Raw genomic sequence first — 23,069 nt, 5'->3', positions numbered from 1 at the left:
TGCTGTAGCCTTGCTTCCTATCTGGGTACATCCTGTTTGCTCTCACTGTGTTCATTTGGCTTTGCTCTGCATATGTTTGCTAAATAACTTGGGATGAATCATGATTCCTTGGGAAGACCGTGCAGCCTGAGGCTGTGTTTATATGGCTGATTTTTTGGGGGGGGAGGGATTTGTAACCCTCTCGATTTTTCCTCTGAATACTGCCACACCCGACTGATTTTCCCCCTGCTGGAGAAAAAACATGACTTCAGCAGGGCATTTTTTTCCCAGCCAGAAGTCGCCAGAACTCAGTTCCAGTGCCTCCAGGTGAGCACCATTGCCATTATAAGTGAACAAGGGAGAAGATTGTGGTGAGTTCCCACACCTCTTTTTCTAGAGAAATAGCATTGGACTACAGATATATTTTTCTCCCAAGTAGGTTAGAGCAGCTTGAAGGGCGATTTCCAGGGGTTAAGCTGAACAAGAGGGAAAGGGCTTTGAAACATCACCTGCCTCCTGCCTGCCCCCAACCATTGTCAGCCTCAGCATTGGAGAGAACATTTCCCAAAGATTCTTAAAAATGCATAGGATATGTAGTTTTACCCTCATCTGAGGTATCCAGAACATGCTCATTGTTTGTTCACTCACACCACAACGCACGATAGGGCGTGATGAAAAATGAAAAGTTTCTATGAGCTAGAAAGCAGCTTACGTCTCCTCCTCTTACTGGTAGTGGCTGTGATTGCATCATAGCAGAAAGCAAACAGCTGGCTCTGGGTCACCCCTTGCAATGTGGGCCCTGAGCTGAGGTCCAGTTTGCTCAGCCTCTGAACGTGGCAATGCTTGATTGGATGGTCTGTGTATGTCACACGGTTTCTGATGACATCCAACCAAAACAAACATTCTTGTCTGACCAGCTCATTAAGTAAAAAATGGAGAAAGGAGCCTCCTTCTAGTCAAACCAATAGCAGACATGCTAGCTCTGTGTTAGGGAAAGGTAAAAACTCCTAGTACATTTTACGCAAGGCAGTTGAAGCGTTATCTTATCAGAAAGCAATTTAGGCAGCAGTTCTATATATGCTAGGGACGCGGGTGGTGCTGTGGGTTAAAGCCTCAGTGCCTAGGGCTTGCCGATCGAAAGGTCGGCGGTTCGAATCCCCGCGGCGGGGTGCGCTCCCGTTGTTCGGTCCCAGCGCCTGCCAACCTAGCAGTTCGAAAGCACTCTCGGGTGCAAGTAGATAAATAGGGACCGCTTACTAGCGGGAAGGTAGACAGCGTTTCCGTGTGCGGCTCTGGCTCGCCAGAGCAGCGATGTCACGCTGGCCACGTGACCCAGAAGTGTCTTCGGACAGCGCTGGCCCCCGGCCTCTTTGAGTGAGATGGGCGCACAACCCTAGAGTCTGTCAAGACTGGCCCGTACGGGCAGGGGTACCTTTACCTTTACCTTTCTATATATGCTTACCTATGAGTCCTCCTGGACTCAGTAGGGCTAATTCTGCATAGATATACCTAGAATAGTACTATAAATGTCAGAAATGGTTTGTTTGTTTGTTTGTTTGTTTTAAAAAACCTTCCTCCTCCTTCACCTCCTCCTCCATCTCCATAGCTGTATGTCTGCAAGGCAAACAAGCAGGAGGGTGGCAATGGGGCATCCCCACAACTGGCAGCCCCTTATCTTTCTCCATGTATCTTGGGGGTCCAATGGGCAAGATCCACATCACATAGTACTCAGGGCTGGGAGTGGTTATTATTGGGGGTCTCAGTAGTCCCCTTTCCAGAAGGATCCATGTGCACTGGTGGAGAAAGGGGTGTGTGGTGGGGCGGTTTTTCCCGGGTGTCACTGCTGAGGGGGGTGACAAAATGCTGAGCGGCACTCACCATGCATTTCTCCTGGGAGTGACCCGGTGGCTTCGGCGCCCGCAGGCTCCGCGCTGCCCCAAACACTCTGCCCGCTGCCTCCCCCTCAGCTGTAGGGCGGCTGAGTGGGAGGAGGAGGCAGGCTCCTTGGAGGCCCCGTGGAGTGTCCTGCCCCAGCTTGCCCAGGCACCGGATTGGCTTGCACCGCCGCTGCCCGTGTGCAGGGCTTCAGATTGATCACGGACGCCGTAGAGCTGTTTGGAGAGCTGGGGCAACCTATGTGTGTGGGGAAGGGGTTTGACTGGCAGCCCTGAGTGTTTTGAACAGTAATCAGCAATTTTATATCTGAAGCAATCATTCCTGGGTAGGTGGGCAGAATAGGATGTAATTTCCATCTAATTTCTACTTTAGAAATTCATGCTTCAGTCCATCTTTAGCAGTTTGGAGCCTATAGCTGCACTATGTTGGCAAATGTGGAAGATGAGATGGCCATCCTAAGAATGTGAAAGGGTATGCTTCAGCAAGCCATTCTGATTTGATAAGGAAAGGAAAGGAAAGGAAAGGAAAGGAAAGGAAAGGAAAGGAAAGGAAAGGAAAGGAAAGGATGTGACAATCAACTGAGGCACTTCAGTATGACTCAGCGCACATGGACTGAATAGAATGGTGTGGGAGGAGGGAAAACTGAAGGGATAATTTGGCCCATTTGTCAAGTTCTTAGATGGCTGAGCCTCTTGGTAACAATAATTTACATATAAAGGTACATAGTACTCCATTGGATGTGCCTCAACTGATTGTTCTGTTCACCTTTCTTTTCTCCTTAGCTTTATCCAATTATAGTGCTTTGCATGTCTCTTCATCCTCAGAGTATATTTTAGGATGACAACAGCACCTCTTTTGGGGGGGTGCCTAAAGATGCTGACAAGCCTACATGCATACAGTTGTACCTCAGGTTAAGTACTTAATTCGTTCCGGAGGTCTGTACTTAACCTGAAATTGTTCTTAACCTGAAGCACCACTTTAGCTAATGGGGCCTCCCACTGCCGCCACACTGCCGGAGCACGATTTTTGTTCTCATCCTGAAGCAAAGTTCTTAACCTGAAGCGTATGTAACCCGAGGTACCACTGTACAGGTATAAATGCACATACAGTTTTGATCAGACCTGACACTTGAATGTGTGGACATGGACACAGGCCCAGAAGGCACGATTTTGATTAAAGTATGGCCACTGGGTGTAATACAGTCATACTGGATGTGTCCCATGAACAGAGCATCCAGAAATTCCTTTTCACAGCCACATATTAGTTTACTTCTGCAACATACCTTTTTCTTTCAGTTTCCCATTAGGTAGAAACATCTGGTACTCGTTTTCCATTCTTCATCCTTCTGCTTGGTATGTGTGAAATTAGCCATACTATTCCAGGGAGGAGTACTCTGGTGATAAAACTTAAAAGGCCTCCATCTGCTATCAACACTTGTTGGAGCAATTTACTATTATGCATCCCGGCAACTTCTTGACCGCAGTGAAAATTGCATTTTTGCAACTCATACTAATCCTTTAATTTGTACACTTCCACTTACCTTTTGATTTTATTTTTTTTAAAAAGAAAAGAAAGAAATTAATAACATTAAATTGTGAGCATTTATCAGGGTCTCTCATGGGCTATTTAGACAAATCCATTATCAAATCTGGATAGTCAGCATGGACTATTTTGAGTTATGTTATGTCATATATATATATATATATATATATATATATATATATATACATACTCTGTGGTTAAGTTTAAATGCTTCCTATGTTCCCTGAGCATTTTGTAATTTCCGCAGACACAGTGCCCTTTACGTTTAACCTCCATTTGTAATTAATAGTCTGCTTTAAGTAAATGGGAGATCCATTTACTCAAGGTTAAGCAAATACGGATAGCAGTTATGCAATATTAATAATCCAATCAGATACTCATTCTCAGTGGGAGGAATAGAGTTCAAGGTTTAACAAACTGCAAACTAGTTTGTAGCAAAGAAAGGCAGCAGGGGAGGGTGTGTTTTTTTAAAATAGTACTCTTAGCTTAAAAAATATATGTACGTGACATGACTTCAAGCCTGCAACCTGGCCGGGGGGGCGGGGGCATCCTTTGCGACTTAATAGACACAACCTTAAAAGAGCGTGGCCCAGAATTCTCTCCAGAGATATTTCTCTTGAACTTGGCTTCACATTCTACTCCCTTAAAACAGAAATATCCCTGAATACCATAGTTACAGAGGACCGGTTATCACTTTGAATTTTATACTTGGTTATGATTGCTAAAGAACAAAGCTGCATGCAAGTCTGATGCAAACCAGCAGTCATCTCTATCACCTTGCTAAATAGCAAGGAGACTCTTTTGCAGCACATTAGGTGCAGAGAGGCAGTAATGAGGCTACTGATGTGTCTGGGCATCAGTGTAAACCATTTCACAAATACTAATGAAGCTGTTCAGTAGAATGAAGCATTTGCTGAATAAATCAGCTCTATCAATAAATTGCTTTGCTCAGTTCCTTGCCTCTATTAGCAGAAGAGAGATCTGGTGCATCGGTGCTGTGCTCCCTCTAGTGTTATCTATGGAAATAAACTTTAATTCTTGATTTGCTTTCTGGGTATAGGTGGATTTTTCAGAGAGTGAATAAAAGAGAAGCACTTTGGACCCATTAAATACAAATTTTTCAAGATAAGTAACAAATGTTAAACTCATTAGATCTCATTCTCGAAGGTAACTTTGAGGACTACGATCCTACCAAGTACCTTTGTCAAATTTCCACCCAGTTACAACATTTAATTATATTATTAACAAGTTTTTTGAGAGTCCCACCAAAGATGAAAATGTGAAGCAATCTGTCAACCCCTGCTTGAGCAATACTGTCTACTTTGAGCTGAGTTTGAATTGAGGCATGCAGGGGTAATGTGCCACCGACAGATAACATTTTATTGTGCTTCCTTTATTTTTTTATCCTAATTGATAGACAAAGTTATGGAAGAGGTTCAAGTACTGTGCCAATAATTTTCTGACAAAGATCGCTCTCCCATTCTCCCACCCCCTGGGTAGCATGGCATCCAAAACTGGCATTTAGAGGATATTATAAATAGATGCTGTTTCTTCAGCTAAAGGTCTGATATCATCTATTTATAATATCCTCTAAATGAGAGACATCTCTAGGACCATGCTGGCTAATTTTCAGAAGCTACAAATTCTGTGTTCACAGATAAGTCTGCCAGCATGTGCAGCACGGTTCATATAATACCATTGTATGTTATTTAAAGAGGGAGAGGGAAGTCAAAAATCCCACTGATTGCTCAAAAGTCCCCTCTTTTATATAAACCCTCTGCATCCTGCTACTTTGGAAAATTAACCGACTCAATTCCAGGAATTCTCCACTTTTATCTAGCCTGCCATGCATTATCTGTGTTGAATCCTGTTGCTCACTTTAAAAAATGCTATGAGTATAGCAACAGAGGCATGTGAATTGCCTCTTGATGTGTATAAAATGTAATCCCCACCCCTTTCCTCATTTTTATAAGCTATTAACTGCCAGTCTTCTGTAGCTGAATTTTCCTTTTCAAATAATATATGCCCAATGGAGAAGCTTAGGAAATTAAGTGGATTTCATGACAGAGGTATGTAACAGTAGCTATTACAATGCTATGCATCCTTGCCTGTGTGGTATTCTTTTGGGGAGGTGGTGATTTAGATTTTCTGCAGATACAAATGCTTTTCTTGTGAAAAGAGGCATGAGTTTATGCATCTTTTGATCATACTTTATCAGTAGATAATGGCTGCAATCCTAGGCACACTTACCATTTCGCAGTAACGTCTAGTAAGATTCTGTGCTGTACTTGGTCTGAGACTGAGATTGAGATGTAGATCTAGAAGTAAACAGTAAAGCAATGCACTATGTGTTAAAATAGGGAAAATGTCTGTTAGTGCTACTTCTTGTAAAATTCTGAGTAATAAATGCTAATATTTGTCATTACTGCTTTAACCGATACTTTATTTCAAAGCTTAGAATCATATTCTAGATATGTAAAGCTCTGTAACAAATGAATTAAATCTGGCAATGCTACATTATGGCTTTTCCTGCCATTGGGATCCACCCTGAAGCATCCTTTTCATTTGGTTTTGTAGGGAACGTATGTGCCAATAATTTTTCTTCTTGTCAAATGTTAAGGATTGTTGGAAAAAGCCAGGCTCTACTTAACCAGAAAACCACTGCCGTCTCTGGAAGAAAGGAAGAAGTATGATTATGAATTTGCAACTTCCACTTCATTCCATGGAGTGCACAATATTGTTCGTACAAGGAGCAAGAGCCGTAAGGCACTGTGGATGGCAGTAGTCGTGGGCTCCATTTGTTTGGTTGCCTGGCAAATCGGCAGTCGTTTCGCCAATTATTTCAGCTGGCCCACAACAACATCGGTGGTAGTTCAGTATGTGGAAAACATAGAGTTTCCTGCTGTAACTTTTTGTAATCTGAACAGGTAAGGCACCGTTTACTTCCTGTAGGAATGGGCAAATGTGTTAATTTTGTTTTCTCTCAGTTTCTCATTCTTCCCATCTTCAGTCCAATTTTCCACATCAGTTTGTGAAGATTTTTTTTTTTTAAGTTCATGAAAAATTATTCCTCCATACACCTTTTAATATACAATTTTATATGCATTTCTGTATGTTATTTTCACTGATACACTTTAATATATACATTTTTGTGCACTTTAGTTGGCTGGAGAATTGCATCGCAAAATTCAGAAAAGTGTGAATTTGGAAGACTCTATGTGTGTTGGTTCATATGTTGTGTTGGAAGGTGCAAATTAAACAAGCCCACCTTAAATGCAAATTAAATTGAATTTCCCCATAATTCCTATCCTTCTGCTAGATTTTCTATTAAGGTATATATAATATACATAGGTCTTCCATAAAATGCAATGCTAAGACCACATACCTACCTTGGGCTCCTTACTCTGTTTCTTTTAAAAGTTTTAAGAGTTGCTTTGGAATTATCCCTTGGCTTAACCCTGCTTTTATGGTTTATGCTCACAGGTTCCAAACCCAAGCAGTAGCTAACCTGAGCGCCATTTTCTTCCTGTGGAGCATAGTGTCGGGAGTACTACATTTGTTCGATACTAGGGAAACGTTTGGCCAAGAGATAAAAGACTTCCTTCAGGGGAATCAAAATTTCAGCATCAAAGAATTCACAAGGAATAATGGGTTCTATCTCAACAACAGTACATTGTTGGATTGTGAATATTTTGGGGAGCCGTGTTATCCAGAGGTAATATTTTTGTTTCTATTATCAGAGGTAATGTAGACATTGTGAGGGCATGTGAGTGTGGAAACTCACAATCTAGTGATCACAATCTAGTGATCTGGAATGTATCACTTTCATATGGAGAGGAGACTGCATGTATGTACAAAGTACTAGATTGAATACGTTTTGTTGGGAACTATTATTATGATACGAATTTTATTTCCTCAGTGGACATCCACCAATCGTGAGCCTCAAACACTGGAAAATAGGTCTGTAATTGCTTGTCTAAGCCTTGATAAAGCTTAATGTGACAAAAATCAAAAGGATGCTTCAGAAAGACTACACCTATGAATTTCATCCCATGTTTTAAAATTCTGAATGACTTGATCTGGTTTTAAAGTGGGAATAAGGCACTCAGAATTCTTCATTGTTTTGTTTCTTTGGGAGGAATTCTTCATACACTTTTCCAAATGTTCTGTCAGTGCTGAGACATGTCATACAACCCTTCACATGTAGGTTGTAATATTCTCGAGTATGCATGGTTGACAAAGGTAATGTTTGAGATAGTGAATTGTTGTATTGGTTGTGTGAAACAGCTGGTGAGTGAGAGTGTATGGATGGTCGTATATATGTTGCGTACTTTGAAATTCTATATTATTCTGCACTGTAATGTAAAACCAAAACCAAAAAGTGGATACTGTTTGTGTATTTTGTTATGTGAATCATTTGCTTGGCATTGTACTTATTATTCATGTAAATCTCTTTCAGATCTTTTCAATAGTAAGTGGAATAAATAAATGGAATAAATAAATAAACTGTTGACAGACACTGCTCTGAGGCATTTTGTTGCTTTGGGCAAAATCATAAATAGTTCCCAGGACACCAATCAAAATGCTTGTTACCTGGTATAGACTTCCTTCCCCCACCTGGCAATAAAAAATACAGTGATAATAAATAAATAACAGTTTGATGTTCCTTCATGACACCCCAGATCAGCTGCCTGGGACACCCTCCTTATTCTGCCTTACCTATTGGTAAGGCCAGTTTTTACCTCAGGTACAACCCTAGGAAGCATGAGGAAATGCAGCCGAGAGGTTAAATGGGTTTCACTTCACATTTTCATCCAAAATAAATCCAAATCTATAGCTACACTTCTCTGTGAACATACTTACTTAATATTAGGTGAGCTAATTCAATTTCTTATTTTCTTTAACTTTCTTCATGGAAGAACTTTGAGCATGTCTTCACTGAATATGGAAACTGCTTCACCTTTAATCACATTAACATTCCAGCAAAAAGAAGAGTGAGTGCCTCTGGGAGGGGCCTGAGTTTGCTTTTCGATGTCAAACAGGTAGAGATTTTCAAAATGTTTCTACAATGCGAGTGCAAAACCTTGATGATAAAGGACAGGGCATGTGGGTCACTTTAATGGTACAAGTTCTTTGAAAACAAAGCAAAAAAAAAATAAATAGTAATACATACATGATTGAAGTTTCCCACAAAGTCAAATTTCATAAGTAAAACTTATGAAAGCCCTAGAATATAATCTGCATCCTGAAACTTAATTTGCGTTGACAGATTTTGAATTGGTGTGAAATCTGATGTAGAGTCAGATGATAAGTGATACATAGTGGATTACAAAACGAAAATGCTGCATGTATACTATTGTTTTTCTCTTAATGTTAATTATGGTAGTAGATAATTTTTTGCCAAGGCAATTCACAGTTCAGTGTGACAGTGATCTGAAAATTATCCTCTGTAAGTTTACTGTAACCCTTCAATGCCTTGTGTCCTAGGCAGAGTTCACCGACGACCCTGCTCTTGGTTTTATTGATGTTGGCATCACATTTGCTATCCACTCACCTAAAGCGCCTCCCCGATTTGATGGTTTAGGTATATCAACCCCAGTAGGAATGCATGCTCATGCTGCAATCCAACAGGTGAAGGTAAGCATTAGAGTAAGATACAGAGAAATGGAAGTACAGTGGTACCTCGGGTTAAGTACTTAAGTCATTCCAGAGGTCCGTTCTTAACCTGAAACTGTTCTTAACCTGAAGCACCACTTTAGCTAATGGGGCCTCCTGCTGCCACTGCGCCACCGCTGTGCGATTTCTGTTCTCATCCTGAAGCAAAGTTCTTAACCCGAGGTACTATTTCTTGGTTAGCGGAGTCTGTAACCTGAAGTGTATGTAACCTGAAGCGTATGTAACCCGAGGTACCACTGTATGGCTAGCCACTTAAAAGTCCAATAAACTGCATATGCAATCATCATTATTGATAATAACAATATTTAACAATATTAAAATACAATATTAAAAATCAATTAAAGCAATTAACCCCTAATGATTGACATCTTTAAAATATAAGCAAGACTTTAAAAAGACAAGGCACACAGGAAGGATAAAAAAGCAGAGTAAAATTTTAACTTGATATAGTACTCCAGCTCAGATCTATGTTCAAACTCCAATGTATACCTAGAGCTTCCTACCCAGAAAATCTTTCCCATTCAGTTGCACACTGAGCATCCATCTTGAATCAGGAGAAATTGAAGCTAGCTGGGGCTGGTCAGGCTGTCCTCTGGGGGCAGCCCTGCAGAACAACAATAAAGTTTACTAACAAGTCTTTTAATTTAATACAGTTTGGTCTGGTCCAACAACAACAACAAATCTTTTGCAGCAATCTGTGTATGTGTGGAGGTGGGAATGGAGGTGGTTTTTGTTCAATTAAAACTTGACAGTAGCAATGTATATAACGTATGTCGTGCCATTTCTTTCATTCAAGACAATTATTCAAGAATACCCTTGGGGAGAATGCAAGCCAAACACCAAACTTCAGCACCACAAGATCTATAGCACCTACGGATGCCTACAAGAATGCAAGGCACGCCATATTCAAAACCAGTGTGGATGCTTACCGTTCATGCTCCCAGGTATAACTGGGCAGGTATAAGTTGCTTTATTTGTTTGCAGTGTTCAAAGAAATCCAACAAGAGTGTGTGGCTAACAGCTTGGGGGGATGCCTCTAAACCACTGCTTTTTTTCTTTAAAAATGTTTAGGGGTACTCTCATTTTGACTCAAGAAAATCACCATTTTATAGTTTAATCTGGAAAAATAAATACAGTAAATGGACAAAAGTACAAAGATTCCCAAGATGTTTAGGGGTATACATCCCCCCAGAAAAAAAAGCACTGCCTTTAGCCAATTTTGGGCTATCTGCTCACTAGTAAAACCTATGCACAAGCAGGGAGGGCGAAAAAAAGCAAAGGTCTGAAGTGACTCATGGCAGCTCCTCACACAATTTGGAACCCTTATTGTGCAGGGTTCCTAACAGTACAAGGAGAAAGAACTCCCCGGTTCACCCTTCCACCCTCCCTGACTTGTAGGGCAATGGGAGTGCTCCCACCCCTGCTCCCCTTGCACAGCATGCAAGCATATGACATTGCTGTAGAGTCTTTATGGATTACTTTCTGTGCAGGCAGAGCATCCCAAACTTTTTCCTGCTGCCTCTGAGCCTCTGCAGAGCGGTGGAGGTACTGCCACATCCACAGCCTGGCTGCTCATGGCGATGGTAGCAGAAGGCAGAAGGGCAGGCAGATCAGGCCCAATCCCTGTATCAGCTTCAGGTTACTGCAGATCCAGGCCAAGATTAGGACCAATGCCAGCTAGTATCAGCTGGGAGAGCAGCTTGGGATCCAGTGGATCCAGAGCCAGCTCAGTTTCATCCCTGCAGTTGGAATGGCCCATTTGGAGGCTTTCTGGCAGGCTCTGCTAGAAGGAATGCCACCAACATGCCTTTCACCCACCCAAATGTTTAAAGGGTGCATGTTCTGCACTGGCAGAGTGACAAAAGTATCACTCCATCAGTGGTGGCCAGAGGAAGGACAGCTGAACCAGCAGAAGCAATCAGTGCTGCTCGGCATAAGGAGGCGGGATTGAAATGTAGTCTCAGACAGCTTAGTTTCAAAGATAAGTCCTTAATTGCTTAAGGAATCACCTCGTGCATAAATGACAGCTGAATAATGAAACCATTAGGATAGAAACAGGCCACCTGCAGCCTAAGGGTCTAATATAGCTCTCATGTACCCCTCACCTTATTTTCAAAAGCTCTCAGCAAAAATGATCTGTCTCTGCCCAAGCAGTCCTCCTGTGGAACAGAGAGAAAAGGAGTTGGCAATAGGTGAATCAAGGAGCTAGCCTGCCCACCAGAGGTTCAGCTCTGCGTATCCAGTCCCTAACATACTACCATCAGATGATGTCATGATGATGATATGATGATGAATTGCATTTCTTACCTGCCCAAAGGTGTCCGGGGTGAGATACAGCCATATAAAAACACAACATTAAAATTGCTAAGAGGATGGGTACTAAAGATATATTTCTCAGGTGTCAAAAGCCAGGGTAAAATTAATGCAGCCTCAAATAGCAAAAAGATTGCCCATCCTCAGCTCAGGTGCTATGAGTGTTTCTACATGAGCTTCAGGTTGATACATACCGGTATCGAATTCTTTGCTTTACTTGCTGGGGTCACTTGCTTATTGGTTTTTATTGGTTTACCAAACAGATGGATTCAAATATGTGTTTTGATACCTTTGTCTTTGTGTTTTTCTCTCCTTCCCCACTCCCTCTTCTTCACACCTGTTGAAAAGGAAATGGCACAGAATGTGACTTGGACAAATTTTACAATTGTGTTTCTCCTGAACTGTGTAAGTAAAGCCAAAGTCAAATACTAGAGCCTGTTTCATAGGTACCAGACAGGGCCATGTCACAGTGATTACGTCTGCAACTGGCAACCAGCTGAACCAGTGGGGGTGGGGGCATGTCTCACATTTTTACCAACCTGTGGAATCCCAGTCACACAAAAGCATCATTTGCACCAGGATAGTTAGGCTTAGGGGAAAATCCCATAGCCTGGGATATTTTGCTGATGGGAAGTAAGGCTAGCCTCTGCAATGGCTAGCCTCTGCAACAGTTTATTAGGGAAAGGAGAGGACTTGATTTTTCTCAGAATACTTTAAATGATCTCAGCTGAAAGTTGTGTTTAGACAAACCATAAATAACATTCTAAATGTACTCTTCCAATCATCTGTACAGTTTTGGTTTGATTTCATAAGTTCCAAATGCTGAAGAAATTCAGTGTAAAATACAGGCACCTATTTTTAGTGGGAAATCACACACTACCATCTTTCTGCGACTTAGAATGTAAGGCTGCTGACATAGATTCAAATTATCACCAAATCCTGCAATATAATATAATATTTATTATGCTTTATTAACTCATTTGCTTGGGATGATAAACTCAATCTATTTTTTGTTGATTTCACTATGGCTGTTTGCAGTTGGTGGTGAACATGAAAGTCGCCTAGAGTGGGCATTTATGTTTGAAATTGGTTCCCATTTTAGATAAAATTGAGCTCGCAGGATTGTGTACAGCAGGAACACATAATTCCACTTGCCCTGTGCCTTGTGAGGAAACAGATTATCCAACCACCATTTCCTATTCAACTTTTGAAAGTGAAAAGGCTTTGAAATTTCTTTCTACAAAGCTGAAGAAACGTCCAGAATATATCAGGTACTTTTCTTCTTCATTGTCATGCTGTCAAGAAATGTGTTTTACACAAGAGCAACCTTTATTAACCAAACTGAAGACATATTCAAGAGATGTTGGACCCAAAGAATTACTATAATTCAAAGGCTTCTATTTTATTATTTATTTCATATATCTATATACTGCTTAATACTAAAGCAGCAGTTCGAAGGCACATCAAGTGCAAGTAGATAAATAGGTACTGCTCCAACAGAAAGGTAAACAGCATTTCTGTGCGCTGTTCTGGTTCTCCAGAAGCGGCTTAGTCATGCTGGCCACATGACCCGAAAAAACTGTCTGCAGACAAATGTCGGTTCCCTCGGCCCTAAAGCGAGATGAGCGCCGCAACCTGAGTCATCCATGACTGGACCTAATGGTCAGGGGTCCCTTTACCTTTAAACAAAAGACTGGAAGAACTACAAGGTATGCAAGTCCCACTATCTGCCTTTTTGCTATATGAAAATTCACTTATCCAAACATTATGCCCAAACCTTGCTATACACACCACAGATTCAGATATCTGAACAGCCAGAGTTTGCCTACTTTCTTTCTTCCTTGCTTTGCTGGTCGGTGACAAGTAGGGAGCAAGCAAGATCAGACAAATCAGCCGGCAGGACAATTGTTTTTTCTTTGCCTTTCTTTTGCTGGTTGCCTGGAGCCATTACAGAAAGAACCCATTGAAAAAGCAGGGGAGAGATCAGAAAAAATCCAGATTAGAAATGCTCCCATAGGAATCTTTGGAAATTGTGGACTCGTTATGTGAATGCTTGCCTAACGAATGATTTCCAGGCAACACATTGTGTTTGGTAAGCAGGACCTGTGTGTACAATATCATACAAAACCACAATATAGTACAATATTAAACAATAAAATCTCCCAAAAGTAAAACATATAGCAGCACTTTGTGAAAACGTTTTGAGTCAGGGATCTCTGATCTCTTCACCCAATATCCCCACCCCCCACAAAAGCAAAAAACATATCACTTCTGAAAGGGTAGTTATGTTGCCCTGCAACAGCAAAAACACAGAGGCACCTTTGAAAAAACCTAATATATTTATGGTAACATAAGCTTATAAATCACAGCCTCTTTAAAAATGTTTATAATCCAATATAAATTTTAAAGTTCAGTCTTCTATAGATGAGGACTCCTTAGTTTATCTTCATCATCACTGGAAAGGTCTCTGATTTTATCAACACTAAAAGCAGTTTTATTAATGATTATGTTATATTAATCTTGTGAAGATCAAACTACAGTAGATCTGTGCTTAGATCTCACATTTCCCCCTAATGTTAATTTAATGGAGCTGGAGGAGGCTATGGCTTGGGGGAAAGTTCTTAACTCTGTTCCTCCTGTGACATTTTCTAATCTACTATTAGCTCTACTTGGCAGCAGGTGGGACTAGAGGAATGCCCCCCCACCCCATTGCCACTGCTCTGATCAAAATTGCACAAAACAAATGAAATGCCTAGAATTCTAGGTTAATTTTTTCCTTAAACTTTTTTATTTTTGTTATTTATTTGTTATTTATTGTTTTGTGCAATTTCTTGGTTCTGTGACTGTCTTTTTTCCACTGATCAAAATTGCAGCTGCTTTTAATGAAAGTTAGAAATGCTATGGATCTTCCCCACCCTGTGCGATGGTGTCTTCATAACAACATTTTAATTTTACTCCTTCTGACATTTGATTACTGTTCACAAATGGGGTACTATCTAGCAATTAGTCACTGAAGCATGACAAATTACAGGGAAATGTTTCTGTTCCCAAGTGATTAACCAGTCAGGATCAAACAAACATATTAATGAGTTTAACATCATAAATTAACTAATAGACATCCATTGATTTTTCAGAAACTTTAAAAGGTAGTTTCAACTATTTACAGCCCTATTCCAAATAGGTATTGTGGTATTGCCTCAGCTACCTCAGGAAGCCCAAACTGTGGGATCCATTAGCAGGGTCATTATGGTAATTATAATGCAACAGGTTTAAAATGGAGAAGGTCCTTGAAGAAAGGAGTGAGTTGAGCCTTCATTTTTAGAGCTAGGATTGCCTGACACTGATTTATTAAACAAAATTTAATGGTTCAACTAAACGTTCATAAAAAAAGAAAACTATTAGCTCAGAATTTAAGAAATAGCTAGGCCAAGGTGAAGCACTCAAAGCTGGTCATCAGCAATCATTTGAACTGAGTAAGTAAATACTTACTATTTCAATGGTGTCATTTTTCATTGCTATCTAGTGATCCTAGGAATTTTAGTACATTTTGCAGCAACCAATGAGGGTTGCCACTAAGTGTACACTGAGCCCAGAGTTTCTGCTGACCTTATCTCTTTGGCACATGTACCTAAATGAAACATTCATGTTCCCAGGCATTTATCTGTTTGCCATATCCAAACATTATATTTTTAGATTCATATTTATTTTTAAAAAACCTGTAGATGTGTGCTAAAAAAACCCAAGGACATTATTCAGTCTTCCTGCCTACCTGGATAATCTGTTCTATGCATAAGAGTTGCCTGCTTCCCGTTGGAAGTTACCCTTCTTCCCATTAAGATATTTCTTATGAGAAGACACAGGGGCTGATAAGAACTGTTTAGGCTGACTTTATAATATGTGAAAACACTCTTGAGTGTGCTGCAGAATCAAATTCTATGTTCTCTCCACCTCCCCACGATTTTGGATTATTGTTACTTTGTTTAAAGCATGAATAGTATTTTCTGCAGATGGTGATGGCTAGATTGATCATCATGATGATAATAAATAGTAATACAATTGTATAATAAAAGTGTGCCTTTATTATCCATAGGCGTAACCTTGTATATATTGACATTAGATATCATGATTTGAATTACAAAATGACCCGGCAGCAGAAGGCATTGGGTGTATCTGAGCTACTTGGTAAGTGACCCAAATGCATTTAAAACAACAACAAAAAAAACCCTACATTTCTGTGTGATCACAGTAATGAAGTAGTTGTTGACATAATTACTTCTATGCTGCATCACACTATCACTGTTTTCTTAATTAGCATTATTTGGATCATGAGATATAACTATCTTTACCAGCGGATGGTATTCAACAGTGGGCAGTATATAGTGGGTAGTAATTTTTTTTACTCAGAAGAGAATCAATAAACATTACTAAGTTAGGGTTATTAATTTCAGTGGGTCTACTCTGAGTAAAAAAACAGTTGAATATCACCCAGTATTTCTATATAATATGTTTCTATTTGTTTGCTAACAGAAGAATCAAGTCTTGTATTACACTAGGTTACAGCACAATAATATTTATTTAGAAGTAATTTCCACTATGTTCAATAGGTAAGTGTGTATAGTATTTTAGTTTCACTTTGGGCCCACAGAAACCTGTAGAAGTTATTAATAGATTTCAACAGGGTTGCATAATGGAAGTGGTCGTTCTGGTGAGTATTTTGTATCTGAAGCACAAAATTTATTGAGTTTTGAAATGGATCTTATTCAACATTGTGCAAGTACATTTCTGTTTCAACAAGGGACTTCCCCTTGCTCTCTGCCCCACCATCCAAATGCTTTCTGGAATGTTCTGGAGCATATTTGGGGGGCATGTTGGGGTCACAGGAGGGAGGATAGGAAGGGGAAGTCCCATTGTGATGACATAAGTCCATTTCATTAGAGGGCAGCCACAGTTGGCTTTCACTCAGTGTGTCAGTGATTTCAAGACTGAAGGCTAGCATCCCAATCCTGAACACATTTAGATAGAATTAAATCATACTAATGTCGATAGAATATAGAGGCACAGAATTGCTGGACCAATCTCTCTATTTCTTTCATTACAGCTGATGTTGGTGGCCAACTTGGTTTGTTTTGTGGAGCCAGTATGATTACGATCATAGAGGTTGTGGAATATATTTTCACCAACTTCTGTTGGATGTGTGTCTTTCTTCTACTGAAAGCACCAGAAGTGCCCAACTGGAATACAACAGATCAGAATGCACAAACACACAAAAGAAGAATACAAGAATGTTAAGGGCTTGCAGAAAGGGAATGGAAGAAGGTGAAATTTTCTTTTCAGTAAATGGCATTTCCTTCTGAAAATAATGCAAGATAAAACAGTATTCAGTTCATACTTATTTCTCTGATGCAAGTCCAGAAAACAGATCTTAGGGAAGGCAAGTATTTATGAATGCAGGGCTTGCTTATCCTGGTAGTCTGCACCGTCACGGAGAACACAGAATTTCCTCGTGTACAATAGAATTCACATTAGTCCACATTTATGTCAGTGGGATGTAGGTGTGCCTAATTCTCATTGGAGTGCACAAAATGACATTCCCCCATCCCAACTTATAATTGGTTCACTCTCTCTAAGTTTTATTGGATAACTTTCATAGGAAACTGAGTGGGGTGGGGTGTCCTAGAATTCTCCTAAGCTTGGAAAGGTCCTCCACCATTGCTATCCCTCTGGGTGGTAGCTTCCTTCCCCACCTGCCCTGCTCCTTTCCAGCAATTTCTCAACTGAAGAGCCAAAATTGGCCAAGACAAGACTGATGGAGGTCATGGATTCAATATGAATTACCTTGGTTCTCGTCTCAAATGAAGGCATCTGAGCATGCCCATGTTGATAGGAGTTCTTGAAATGGCCATTTTTATTTCTGAAGATGTATTTATCAGGAGAGCAATTGTACACCTAAAGCGCATGACACAACTTCCATGTATTCTGCCACTTAAAGGCTACCAGGTGTTCAAAAGGATGCCTCTACCTCCATCCTTTGGTAAGGAAGTTCCTCTTCATTCAGTAGTCAAGATGGGCATGAGATGTAGTCATGTAGTAAATTCATGATTATTAGATGTACAGCTGAACACATAATAGGCATATGCACATGTGAGCATGATTGGCACATGAGTGTGTATTTGATGATGCAAGACTGTACTAATGAACCTGATAAAGGTGCAAACTGAAATTATAATTCACTGTGAATTCTGCTTCATTTGGGATAGTCTGCTAATTTTCGCATGCAAAAGTCAAGTTGGACTAGCATAGCAAACCGCAGACCAATAATGCTCGCTGTTGGGTGAAGGTCGTGAGTCTACACAGAAGGAAGAATGATTTGGAGCGAGGGTTTCCCACTAAATCACTCTGTCACTGCTAAATGCTATGTGCTCATGCTTCCATAGAGATATAGGACCTCAGGCATCTCCACCTGCTGCCTTTTTCTCCTCCTGCCTTTCCTTAGAAGCCTTATATTGAGTCAGACCTTTTGTCCGTATAACTCAGTATTGTCCACACTGGTGGCTGCAGCTCTCTCCAGGGATTCAGGCAGGAGCTGTTCCTAGCTCTACCTGGAGACACCAGGGATTGGACCTGGGTCCTTCTGCATGCAAAGCAGGTGTTCTACTCCGGAAAGAAAGTCCTTCCATATTCTAGAGTTGCATTGCAGCATTATAGCCAGCTTCAGAATGCTTCAGTTTTCCCATTCCGCCTTGCACTGCAGACAGCAAATCCTTGAAAAGCTTCCTAAAGAGATTTTCTAGATATATGGAAGGCATGGTCACAGGCCTTCCAAGTCAAAGGGTATTGCTTCAAAGCAGGTTTGAGTTCTAGAACCAGACCTCAACAATTTTAGGAAATTAATCTCTGAAGCAAGTGAATAATATAAAGTAGAAACTATAGACATTATAAAAATAGTAATACTTTAATCAAAGGTTTAAAATAGGGACATGACTGCAACATTTCATATAATGCAAAAACCCTTTTTTTAAGAGAGAATTTAAAATATATTGTTATAGACGGCCAACTCATCCACAACCCAACAGGGAAATATATAGCTGAGGGGAACTGTTTGCTTTACATTGGAGAATCCCTAATTGCAATTTATGACCAGCAGATGTCCTACTTAGCTTTCTCTTTTTCCAGAATAAAATGAGATTTTTTTTAGGTAAAGAATAATCTTTAAAACACACAATATCCATAGGTCCTTTTTTGTGCTCACTACTGACACTGCAGTCCAGTGAAGCCACATTTATGGTGTTCAGTAAGGGGAAGATCAGGTGAGCTGTGAGTCTTCTTAGTCTGATGTCCTGGTGCTCACTGCCAAGGGGCCTAGTCTCCCTCCATGTAGTTCTTAATTTTAAACTGGACTTGGGCCAAATAAATGACTTATTCAAATAGAGGACTGTCCTCCGACAGTGCTTCAAATCAAGGCTCAACTCTGTAAAGTAGGACCCAACCCACCCTATGCGCAATGTGGCTCATGTTACTCAGAAATATGTATTTTTGCCATTCTCTGCTCTCACTGAGAGAAAAGTGACGATGTAAATGGTAGCAGAATTGTTATTTTGCAATCACTTTTCTTCTAAGAAATATCAGTGCATGATCCAGGGGACTCAATGTGTTTATATGGCCTAAATGTCCTTCTTTGTGTTGACAGGTATTGCCAACTCAACCCTGAGGTAACTCTGAAACCTACTAGCTTAAACAAACTGCATTACTAGTATTTTGTTCCACAGACACAATATCAAACTGACAGTGTATGAAGATTCACAGGGGACATTCCGTAACTGTATACACAAAGTTCAAACAAAACTGCCCAAGGTGCATAAACTGAACTGAGGATGTCCATTCATGTGTTGTCTCATTGTTGCCGTCTCCTTTTTCCCATCCTGTGGCTCTGACATTTTATTTTAGCATTGTATTTAGTGCTCAGCATTTGTAAGGACATGAACACACACACCTCATCCACCCCCCAGACTGCATTAATCTTTGGGGTATGCAAAATCAAAGAACTTCCAGGAATGCCTGGGTGTGCTTTAAATACAATGTGGCTGAGGGTTCCCACACCCACACCCGCCTGCCAGAAGGCTTTAATTCAGTAGTAGAGCATCTGTTCTGCATGCAAAAGGGCCTTAGGTTTAATACCCAATGTCTCCTGAAAGAGCTAGGAAAGACTTACCTGAAATCCCGGAGGGCCTCCGCCAATCTGTGTAGACAGTGCTGAGCTAGAAGGACCAATAGCATCAAGCTATATAGCCCTGTTCCCATGGGGAATTCTGTCCTTAATTACAAAAGGTATGCCTCAGGGAGCAGCTGAAGTAGTGATACAGCTTTTTTATGTTAAAAAGGAAAAACAAATCCCTCCACTACCTCATCTTCGAGGACAGGCGCACCTTCACTTGAAAGTTCTTCAATTCCTCCTCTCCCACAAAAAATAAATATTATTTCACAGAGTGGGTGTGGGTGTGTTTCTGGCCCAGCTTGAGTTGTAATACCTTTAATACTTATTAACATTTGATCCAAACAATCAAAGTGGCATCTTGCTCTGGGCTCTAAAAGACACATTTCTTCTGAATAGCCAGATGCATAGGGACCTGGGGCAGGAGAAAGGTGTGTGCACACACCTGGATTCAACTATCATATTTTACCATCAATTGAAATGTTCAGGTGAGCAGAAATGTGTACAGTATACTGACCAAATGATAAGGCGCTTCCATTTCCATCTCACCTAAACTCAGTTTACCGTATTTTTCATCCCATAGGATGCTCCGTCCCATAGGACGCACCTAGTTTTTTGGGGGGGAAATAAAGGGAAATTCCCCCCCTTTATTTCCCCCCCAAAAGCAGGTCGGGGAAACCGAACCAGATCGAGGAACAGCGGGATGGCGGCGCTGCGCCTCCCTGTTGTCCCCCGAGCTTGTGGGGCTGACCGATGTCTGCCCAGCACGAGGGGCACTCTGCTTCAGGGCGCCCTGCCCGCCGGGTGGCAGGCTGCTATCCGCAGCGTGGGGAGCCCTGCGGGGAACTCCCACAGGGCTGCCTAGGCTACGGATGTGTTCCCAAAGCGCCGGGCACTCTGCTTTCAGGGCGCTCCCGCAGGGCTGCCTAGGCTGCGATGTCTTCCTGAAGCCTGGAGAGCGAGAGGGGTCGGTGCGCACCGACCCCTCTCGCTCTCCAAGCTTCAGCGAAAGCCTGCATTCGCCCCATAGGACGCACCCAGATTTCCCCTTCATTTTTGGAGGGGAAAAAGTGCGTCCTGTAGGGCAAAAAATACGGTACATATCTACACCTTTCTTTGTGTATCCTCCCCATTTGATGTACATCTTGCTAATTCTGAACATCTTTCCTGCCGTGATATTTGTCTGAAATACTGAAGTTTCAAAATACTTCCATGATTCAGGTTTCACTGGAACTCTTTTTAAGAGTGTTAGGTAATACTCACAGGAACACATTTTCTTGAGAGCGGTTGACATTTTTAATTGCTTGGATTTGGTTCCTAATTTTTATTATCTGTTTAGAATACCAACTGTTATATCACATTCCTTGCTGGAAACCACATACACACAAAGGCTGGGTGGAGGGGGAAGAAAGAAACAGCTGTTTCCCCAAACTTACAGATATGTAAAACATGATGTCTTTTATTGATATCACAACCATCAGTCCTCTTCATTTTGATCTGTGTTGATGAGTATTTACCAAAATGCATGCAGCTGCTAAAGGGAGCTGTTTTAAAGCAACATTTCTTCAGTCTCAATAATACCATGACACATTAAATTTAAGAAGGCATTTCTTTAAAAAGTTAAAGCCTGGGTTATTAATGCTGTGTAAATATTGTTGCAGCTGTAGACATATTGGCTTCAGCAGTGGAAGCAACTACTGAAAACCTTATATTTGTTTGCACAATTTGTCCAGCCTAGTGGCCCTAACTACCTCTTTCCTTTAAGAAAACCATTTTTATACAGAATTCCAAAATCATTGGGCAACAAAAGAGGCCCAAGACACGAGACTATCTTGTGATTAATTTCAAGAAGCATAAGGACTTTGTTCAATACCACCGACCGTACAAGGGACTCTGGAGATGGCACCATTTCTCAAAGTGAACATGGTCCATTTGCTGTACCTAGGTACCATTTTTGCTGTGATCTTCCCAAATACAGTGGTACCTCGAGTTAGGTACTTAATTCGTTCCGGAAGTCCGTTCTTAACCTGAAGCAGACTTTAGCTAATGGGGCCTCCTGCTGCCGCCGCGCCGCCAGAGCACAATTTCTGTTCTCATCCTGAAGCAAAGTTCTTAACCTGAGGGACTATTTCTGGGTTAGCGGAGTCTGTAACCTGAAGCGTATGTAACCCGAGGTACCACTGTAGATATTTCCTTGTACCCTGCTGTTTCTCCATGGACCTCTGCGATGTTTCCAGGTGCATGCAAGCCTGTCAAACCCACATAGCTTCAAAGGCAGAATTTAATCAAGAACATACAAGTCTATCTTATTTTGGTCTAGCTAACTCTACACCGTGATAAGCCACCCCAATCTCTGAGTGGTGCAAGATTCCAGGAGTTGCAGATGCACTTCAACCCAGGGTCTGTGTTTCCTTTTGGACAATGAGGCACAGTGGAGACTGTGGTGTCTTTATGATTTATTTACACATATACACAACCTAAGTCTACCATGGAGGGATGTCCAGCATTACATTCCAAGAGACTTTGGCTTCTCCCACAGCCATAGCATTGGATCAGCATCCTACTTTTTGACTTTCTCTCCAGCCCCTGCTTAGTAACTCTGTCGCCATTCTGAACTCTAATGTTTCTCAAAACACTGGCATTGTCTTTTAAACTAAAACCTCAAGTTGAGGGAGGGACAAAACCCACTCATTTGCAAATGAGACTTGCTTTTGATCCTTTGAGTCGCCTAAACAGCTCATCCCCAGGATATCACCTCAAAATAAAATTATTTTACTTAATTAGCTTTTGCACTTGGCTCAGTTAAAGGATTAACAAGGTCTAGCACAGGCTTAGATACACCATGGCTCTGGCTTAAATACACACGAGTCTAGGTATCACCTCCAAGCAAATTAGCTTTCACACCCCAAACCTTAATTAAATTCTAGCACCCGTAAGGCTATAACTATGCTGACTGGAAGTAGCCTTCCAGGGTTTCATGAATGAGCCTTTCCCACTCCTGCCATAAATTACCAGACACGGAACTAAACCTGTATGCAAAGCAGCTACATCCCCTTCAAGAGGATTAGGTAAAGGTGAAGGACCCTGGTTGGTTAAGTCCAGTCAAAAGCAGCTATGGGGTGCGGCACTTGTCTCGCTTTTCAGGCCAAGGGAGCCGGCGTTTGTCCACAGACAGCTTTCCAGGTCATGTGGCTAGCATGACTAAACCATTACCGGTGCACGGAGAAGAAGAAGAAGAGAAGAAGAGTTTGGATTTGGTATCCCGCTTTATCGCTACCCGAAGGAGTCTCAAAGCGGCTAACATTCTCCTTTCCCTTCCTCCCCCACAACAAACACTCTGTGAGGCAAGTGAGACTGAGAGACTTCAGAGAAGTGTCATTAGCCAAAAGTCACCCAGCAGCTGCATGTGGAGGAGCAGAGACGCGAACCCGGTTCCCCAGATTACGAGACTACC

The 23,069-nt window shown here is 41.3% G+C and overlaps 1 protein-coding gene across 4 annotated transcripts; it reads left to right on the top strand.

Moving 5' to 3' along the window:
* Positions 1-57: 57 nt before the first annotated feature.
* On the top strand, positions 58-17,632 carry ASIC5 (acid sensing ion channel subunit family member 5). Of its 4 annotated transcripts, none has more exons than XM_083398028.1 (10): positions 58-306; positions 5,995-6,344; positions 6,901-7,132; positions 8,337-8,459; positions 8,905-9,054; positions 9,890-10,037; positions 11,755-11,811; positions 12,509-12,677; positions 15,497-15,588; positions 16,505-17,632. In XM_083398028.1, exons 2-10 carry the CDS (start codon positions 6,193-6,195, stop codon positions 16,693-16,695), a joined length of 1,314 nt encoding a protein of 437 aa, XP_083254154.1. In that variant the 5' UTR covers positions 58-306; positions 5,995-6,192; the 3' UTR covers positions 16,696-17,632. The 4 variants fall into 4 exon arrangements, with proteins under 4 accessions (XP_083254154.1, XP_083254153.1, XP_083254155.1 ...); XM_083398027.1 differs by having other exon boundaries at positions 98-306; positions 6,038-6,344; XM_083398029.1 differs by having other exon boundaries at positions 216-350; positions 6,038-6,344.
* The last annotated feature ends 5,437 nt before the right edge of the window (positions 17,633-23,069 follow it).

Source organism: Podarcis tiliguerta, assembly GCF_965153285.1.
Source record: "Podarcis tiliguerta genome assembly, chromosome: 9".
NCBI lineage: Eukaryota > Metazoa > Chordata > Lepidosauria > Squamata > Lacertidae > Podarcis > Podarcis tiliguerta.
This window is presented reverse-complemented; position numbering and strand designations above follow the sequence as displayed.